Here is an 8,416-nt window from a genome sequence, read left to right as displayed (position 1 = left end):
GGTTTGCAACGCGTTGAAACGTGTCATATGACGCGCGTAAACCTAGGTTTGTAGATAAACCTCCTTTGTGAATTCGGGCCTATGTGACCAAGTTACACTGAGTTAGCAAAAGTCTGTGTGTTCATGAGTGTGGGAATCGTCTGATCATGCTGAGCTTTGTACGAACACGGCTAAATTCGCTATCACCACACCCCTCTTTCCATCAACCTCTCCCTCTCTCTCTCTCTGTCTCTCTATCTCTCCCTCTCTTTCTCTCTCCCTCTGTCCCTCTCTCTTCCTATCATTATTTCCATACAATAATAGTGTTCCTGGTCACTATTCAAGTTCGACTAACAATCAAGTAGAATTCAAACTGGAGCAACAACTTGAGATTAAAATCACCTTTTTGTTTTAATATTGATATTCAACAGTATTCATTGCACAAAATATATACGATATTATAAAAAAAAGACGTATTAGTAGCACAAGTACATGATACATACTGTACACATTGGCAAAAATATTCTTAACAAAAGCAATGTTTTGGTACAGACAAATTCTAACGAAAATGAAAGAGAGGCAAATCGTCCGGATCGACAAGTATAATAAGATATCTCGTATGACTGACACTTTCAAGTAAATGTTCTTTAACCAAAATCGCAAACACTTTTGTAAATCAACCCTAGGCGATTTTAATAGCCCGTGCATCATCTATTGAAATATAAGAACATGAGCAGTGACGTACACTATAGCCCATGAAGTCGGAATAATTTTTTCCGACATTTTTTCATGAAATGATTGTGACAATATGATTTATTCTTGATAAGTAAAGCTTATATTCTCATAACTGTATTGATCAATCTTAAGAGTCATAGAAACTGATTAATACAGTTCTGAGATAAACACTTGTTCTATCAAGCATAACCTATATTGTCACAATCATTTATTTAAGAGAGGTCAGGGAAAACTATTCAAACCTTATGGCCCGAATTCACAAAGGAGGTTTGCCGACAAACCTTGGTTTTCGTACGTCATATGACGTTTTTACGCGTTTTCTACAAACCTGGTTTGTAAAGATCTAAAGGAGGTTTGTCGACAAACCTTGTCGACAAACCTCCTTTGTGAATTCGGGCCTATGGGTGTATTGTGGTGTATTATGTAAGCCGAAACTGGTTTCTCTATGGAATTCAACAGGGTATTGAAAATGGCCCTCTGTTGATGTATGGAAAGTCTTTACTATCGTGTTATTTACTTTATAAACGAAACTAATCTAAGTAAACAATAGAAGAATTAACAAGATCAACATCGGTCAGTTTCTTTTGAACAATAATGCTATTACCAAAATAATTATAATAGTGAAACACATTTCCAAATGGTTAGACGCATATGTTGTATCTTTTTGAAAAGGCACCGTTTTACTTCATGGCACTGTTAAATGATTTATAGTAAAACAAAAATAGCTTAATTACATATTTATGTACTTTTTTTGAAGATGTACAATGTAGCGAATAAATTGAAGATAGGGATAGTCGCCTTTTAAATAATGGTAGCCTAAAATCCGAAGAAATATTCCAGCGCCATTGTGCATGATGCGGATAATGATCGCTATATAAAAGCTCAATACCAAAGATGAGTGATTTTAATGGTGTAACAAAATTGCGATTTGTCATCAGGAGAATATCCCTTAGTATCCATGCAGCAATACAGAAGACATGATAAGTGAATGAAAAATATGAAGAAAATAATGTGATTAAAATAGCAGCCAAGTGCTTTTATTTCTTCTTGAATACGAATCTAAAAAATATTAATTGTAATCGAGTCCAATTATTTCTCCAGAAAAGTTAAACTAACTAAATAGATGAATGAATAATAAATAAATGAAGAATGTATCCCCTTGAATACATTCAAATATTATTTCAAATAACAGGTTTAGTACCCTCATCACTAAAACATAATCAGCAGCTGATCATGCAAACCAATTTGAAAAAGGGCACCTTGATACCATTTTAGTCCTTCGATTGATCACAATCATATAATAGATTCTATAAAGTGCGTTGTGCATCTTGTGGGTTACCATTTCCTAAACTTTTCCCATAAATAGCGAGATGACCCTTTTGACGATAGGGTAATGTTAAGATCCAATCATTCTTAATATTTTAAATACTAAAAGTATATACCTTGACCCTTTTAGAGCCATTTACACACAGAGTTAGGCCAATTTGGTTTTTATATCGTCACAACATGGCGTATATTCTTTTGTCCAGCAAAGCAGTAATTGCAATAGAGTGCCTAACACAAATCGGGTTAGCCAAACTCTCTAAATAAATGGCTCTGGACCTGATTCAAGAAAAAGATATTATCGAAATCCAATTACAGAATACCAAATGAAACTAAAAACAAGATGCGGAATGACAGAATGGTTTGAAATCTCCCTCAATATCAAAGCTATGTGAAAAATAAAACAAAGTATTTCTGACACCGATTTTCCGTAACACATACAAATATTATAACACGTTTGTGATGTAATTTATACACAGTAATAATCAAACTGCAAGCAGGTATAGTGCCGGGGTGTACGTGGCGAAGAAATGCTTGAGAATCATTCCGTCACATTAGATATGCACTTGGTGCCACCCAAAACAATAAATTGAGCTACTACATGTACATACTAAATGGGCTTTCTGATCAAAAACAGAAGAGGGAAGAAGAATTGGGGAGAGGGTGCTTGCAGAAACCAAACTGTGAAAAAGGGATAACTACAAGCTTGCCAAAAGGTGTTATGTGTGTCAATTGCACTCTCAAAACCTTGAAACTATATAATATGGACAGTGCCTGAATATTTATACTCCTTATATATTAATGTTGAATCGTGTTCCGATACCTTTTAATCCGAAGAAAATGTGAATCGCTAATGTGTTTCTACAGTCTGTGAATTTGAAGATAAGCCTACGCTCAGTGTTGTAAATTGTAAATCAGAAACTCAGAGAAAATCCCAAAGGGGCATTAGACCATTTACTTTAAAACAGAGTTTACACCTTTCCGGCTCCGAGCAGACGTATTGCTAGACAGTGTAGAGTAGATTGATAAATATTAATTATCATCGTCCTTCAATGATGCTTCTAGAATCTGTTCGTAGCCAAACAGTCATGGGGGAGTCCCCCTTCCCTATGAAGGCATATTATGTAGACACATTGTAATGAAAATACATTGAATTCATTGGCAGTTTGTTCATGTTGCGTACATCGTGGTACTTGAGACAATCATTTGTTTTTCCAGCTTTGTCCAAATTTTTGGGCTGCAAGAAACCCTCTTGCTATTGCAGTCAACTCCCTCGACTCGTGGTCAGCGACAGCCTCGCTTGCTAAAAGTTCATGCAGCTTTACGAACCTGTCATCAGCTAAAGGGTTGTCGTTGTCGACCACCCTAGCGCTCATATTCCGTGATCGCTTTCGTCGGATTTTCGGCTGATGTTCTCTACGAGCTCGAAGCTTTCGCGTATGCTGTTCGTCCAGTTGCATCAGCGGGAGGGATCGTGATAACAGGAACTGAGGCGAAGGGCTGCATTTCTCTGGAAATTCTTCTAGTTCTTCTATTGCACTCATGTTAGATAGCTTCCCTGCGGTCATTGTTCTAGGTTCATTAAGATCGAGAACGGGTAAACTAGCCGCCGCGCCCTCTGAACCCTTTGTTGGTGGCCATTTTCTGGCACTTCGCTTAAAAGCCTTATCGTCGAACATATCATTTATATTTCCAGATGGAGCAAAGCCCGATTTCTTGCCCTCGGTGATTGGCGGAAGACCTACAAATCCTTTATTAGGAGTTCTATCGTAAGCGTCAGGTTCTTTAGCGAAGATTGTTGCACCGTTTCCAACAATCCTCGATGAACTATCTGGTCCTTCCGTGAGGTACGTGATTGCAGGCAGAGTTCCATCTCCTTCTTTAGGAGCGTCTGTTGAGTCGACTCCTTCAGCTGCACCACCACCCTCCAGAAATGACTTGTACGTTTCTCTGGTTGGTGGGACCTCCCGCTCTCCATCCTCAGGGGGTCGTGACAAGTTGGTCCCGGTGGAAAACCTGATGTGCTCTCTAACCCACGTATCCTGGCGTTTCTCCATCTTGGCGAGGAAGGTCTTCTGTTGATGAGTGATGAAGGTCTCTGCCTTCCGTTGCATCTGATGGATGTCTGCAAGTTTCATACCCAGGAGCCGGTCTTGACTGTGGTTGTCATTGAGAAGGATTCGTCCCACTCTACTCTTTCCCGGGAGGTTCTCTCTGGTTGTCTTGCTGTCTGCTGATCGGGCTCCCTGACCAGCAAAGATGGTAACCAGACTTCCGGCAAAGCTCGGCCTCTCGTCCACATGGACGGTCTTTGATTCGTGTCTCATGATTACACTACCTCAAAGTAGGCATCATTATGATGTCATATCCAGTATCACTAATAGTATATAAATATGTGTTGGCTTGGTGCTGCTTTGTGTAAATGATCCATTGGTGTGGTCCGTTTCACGCGGGTTTCTTCAAGACGTTGTCGGTTATCTGGATACCTTTTTTGTTCAGCACTGCCAGTCGCGGTATCTGTTAAATCAGGAGACAGAAATTATAAAATTATAAACAATATTTCCTCTGAAAAAGAACAAAATCATCAATTTGAATTTAAAGGAAATTAGAGCTGAAAATGGTTTACAATTATACGTCCATGTTCGACGATTGAATATGATAATAACCCGCCCAAATGTCTTTCCATACAACTAAAGCATCAGTTATATCACCACACCTCTTACGCGTTTCTTTCCTATCTCTCAGCTTTTGTCTATTATATTATGAATAATGATGATAATAGTGGAGTCTTGTATAGCGCAAATGTCTGGCACATAATTGTTACTCCTGGCGCTCCATTATTACCCCGGCTTTGGAACGGCTGCCATTACAGCGCTTGAGCATTTTCACGATGTGACAACCTTCATAGTGATTATTGCAATTATGTAGGTCTTTGTTGTATGCCTCTTTCTCTCTCCCCCCCCCCCTCCCAATAAAAAACGAAAAAAGAAAAGAAAAACAAACAAATATAATCCTGATAATAATGTTAATGCATATTCACATTGACCGGACCAGGCAGGTGGGTGTTTCACAAGGATCCTAATTAGTCGAGCTTAACTCTAAGTTGGACTTAAAAATTCCGAAGAGCCATTTGTAGCCTTCAAATAAAATATATTCAAAAGTGAAAAAATAAGTATTCTTGACTTTTTATAAAAAATCCACATCAAGAACATGAAATCTCCTTGAAAAAAGAGAATATGAATGATTCGAATTAACATGTTATGCCTTTCGAAAAATAACTTTTACAAAACATGTTCATAAATGCTAACGACTTTGCATAGTTTTTAAGTCCAACCAAGCGATAAGATCAACTTAGAATCTTTGTGAAATACCCCTTGTTCATAATAAGCGTTGGACGCCCACTTATCCACGGTTTATACACAAGGAATTCATATACCATGGTTATAGAGTGTGGGTGGAGGCGGTCAATAAATGTAGTGGGTTAAAACCATATAAGCTGGACCGCAAGGTACGATTCAAGCCATTACCTATTCATTATAGGCACCGTCACCCTCATTTAAAGTTATATTACCTCTGCAATCAGGGCTATGCAAACTATATACTACAAAACGTCATCAAGAAACCCTTCAGTTTCTATGGTTGCCAGTGTACACTCTGTTCGTCACACCCAAACAGCAAGACCGTTAGATGTATTTTTAAGTATAATTTGTGGTTTTAATCACTAATTAATTTATTGCTGGAGTAGTAAGGAATAGAAACGATTGTTATTAAACTGGAAAAAAACTTAAGTAAGGAAAAGAAACGATTGTTATTAAACATACCAGCGTTATCGCATACATGTGCACTAATTATACTTGCATCAAAGAAACGATCGTATGGTGCATTAAATCATTCTGTGTTGGTCTTTTTGTTATAAGCAGCCCTCCCCCCCCCCCTTACATATGAAACTACTTGTTACACCATAATGTCTGTGTGCTGGAAAGAGACCCCCTGCATGTGGGTAGGGGCATACAATGTCATGCACTTGACCCCGGAATTATGTCAAATGTTGAGCAACATATCGAGCATTACCTTGAACGTGACACTCTGACACATGACCCTACCAATTCCCTTGAAACATTGTGCATGTTGTGGGAGGGGGTAAGAGGGTGGGAGTAGTGTATGATTTAGGGTTACACATTTCAAAGACTCCTGTTAGAAGAACGGAGCTAAATTCAAGGACCGGGTAATCCAGGAGGGTATAGGGAATTGGTTTGGTGGATGAGCACGGTACCAAGTAAATACACATCACCAACAAAAAGAGGGAATAATATGAACATATAGAAAAGAAGAGAAAGGGGGAGATAGAGCTAGAGAGATAGAGACACATATACAGAGAGAGAGAGAGCGAGAGAGAGGGAGACAGACAGACAGACAGAGAGAAAGAGGGTACATATGGATATGCATGTATTAATGCGTTTGTTGGAAAATCAAGAACTAGCTACACCAAAAATCTGCAAAATTTATCGGAAAGACTGTGGCGTGCTTATTAATTTGATCATGCAATAAGTAACCCAAGATGTTCCGTAATGATATGCTTTATATTACGCCCAATTTATTAGTTTATTCGCTCCGTGTCTGAATAATCAATACGTCTTCAACATGTTAGTTTGATTGCCTTTATAACAGAATCTAACCACTATTGATTTGATAATCCTCTGCATGACAAGGACTTTTTTTTGCATGTATTATGAGTAGGCCCTCGGAAGTCAGAATAATCCGTCATAAAGGTGAAAGGAAGGAGGAGAGGGGAGGGATCTAAAATGTTAAAAAATGTTTCGACTCTTATAACTGAAGTGTCCGAGTAATACAGTGTCACAGCGTGCACGTGGACATTTGTAAGTGACCTTTAACAATGATTGAGTTTTGCTTTCCTTCACTAATTTCCACATCAGCTGTGCATATTTTTGTCGATAAGTCAAGGATTTGTTTTCCAATTATATACCCAAAAATATGATACAAATGAAATTAAAGTCTGACAACCTTCCTAACATTTTAAGAACTCTACCAATTTACTCTTTTTGGGAAAAGAATTTCGGTTATTTTGTCTATGGCATTTGTTTGATATGATTAAAATGTATTTCTTATTGTAACACAAAGTATGCAGACACCATTGGTAACATGGAAGGAGAATGATTTATAAGATATTTTCACTTACTAGCTTTTTTGTTGCTCAATTCCCTCATCAAACTGTCTCTGCTATTCCAGTGTTCACGAGTATAGCTCCTGTCCTGATTGTTGCTGTCGTGACAGGAGATTACATTCCAGAAACGAATCTTCTCGAGAGATAATCAAGACGGCATTTTGATCGGGTACATGTCTCCTAGATTATACAAAATATATTCTACGGTCCTTGGAATCATTCGTCGAGCATTTCCGAATGGGGCGATACAAACTGGGTCCTCGAGCTAGTAAAGTGGATGGCAGACTCACAAAACTTTGTATCATCCGATATGTTCTGTTTTAGACAAGTGGAGTACAATCTATTTAGTCTGTGCTCAAAATCCGTGTGTCAACATACTTCTGACAATAGTTTGAGAATCTTCAACGCCTCGAGAGCCCCCTAGCTACACCTATTTCCTTTCCCATCTTGCCCCAAGAATCCTCTTCTTCACTAATCCAGATACTGTCAGGGAAGTGTTGCATCTTCACGCCATCTGATCTGTGTGCATTATCGACTAGTGCTATTGACAAAACATTTCTTTTCTTGTCACCCGATTGTGAGAAATCGTCTGAGCGTGCGTTGCCAAGCATTCGACCATTCATAGATTCTGATTAGAGCGCGACGATGCGCAGACCCCTTACGAAGTCCCAATGCCGAATCGGGCTATAGTTTAACCCCTTACCCTGCACAATCACATGACATGAGCATGGCATTGATGGGATTAAGTTAAATGTTACAGCAGATTAAGAACATTGCACTTTTCTTTCTATTTATAGCCAAGTTTTTCACGAAGGTTTTATACTCAACCCAGTGTCTGGGCCTCTAATCCGTAGACTATACTCACTTGATATCCGCTTGGTTGCGTTGCAATAAAGCAGCGAAGGAAAAAAAGAAAAAAGTGAATAGGAACAAAAGCAGATCAATAGCGGACAAGAAAAGCAGACCATCGAATCGATTGTCTTGTTAGACAAACCGATCGCCCACCCGTCATCGTTTCACGGCATTCCGTGGCATAGTTCGGAGACAAAGCCCTCCAATAATTGATTACCCTCGTCGCGGTTGAGTTGCTTCGAAAGAACTGACAAGAAAAGACACGCGTGGGACCAAGGGCAATACATATTGATAAATACAATTGCTAAGCACGAAAAGCCTTGTTATTAGGTGGCAAAAACACAT

General features: G+C 38.9%; 1 protein-coding gene across 1 annotated transcript; it reads right to left on the bottom strand.

The window, feature by feature from the left end:
• Positions 1–365: 365 nt before the first annotated feature.
• LOC115923644 lies at positions 366–7,892 on the bottom strand. Its single transcript, XM_030984762.1, has 2 exons — positions 7,235–7,892; positions 366–4,554 (listed from the first exon to the last, which is right to left on the bottom strand). Exon 2 carries the CDS (start codon positions 4,362–4,364, stop codon positions 3,240–3,242), a length of 1,125 nt encoding a protein of 374 aa, XP_030840622.1. The 5' UTR covers positions 4,365–4,554; positions 7,235–7,892; the 3' UTR covers positions 366–3,239.
• Between the last annotated feature and the right edge of the window lie 524 nt (positions 7,893–8,416).

This window comes from Strongylocentrotus purpuratus, unplaced genomic scaffold (assembly GCF_000002235.5).
Source record: "Strongylocentrotus purpuratus isolate Spur 01 unplaced genomic scaffold, Spur_5.0 spur5_scaffold_14, whole genome shotgun sequence".
Classification (NCBI taxonomy): Eukaryota; Metazoa; Echinodermata; class Echinoidea; order Camarodonta; family Strongylocentrotidae; genus Strongylocentrotus; species Strongylocentrotus purpuratus.
This window is presented reverse-complemented; position numbering and strand designations above follow the sequence as displayed.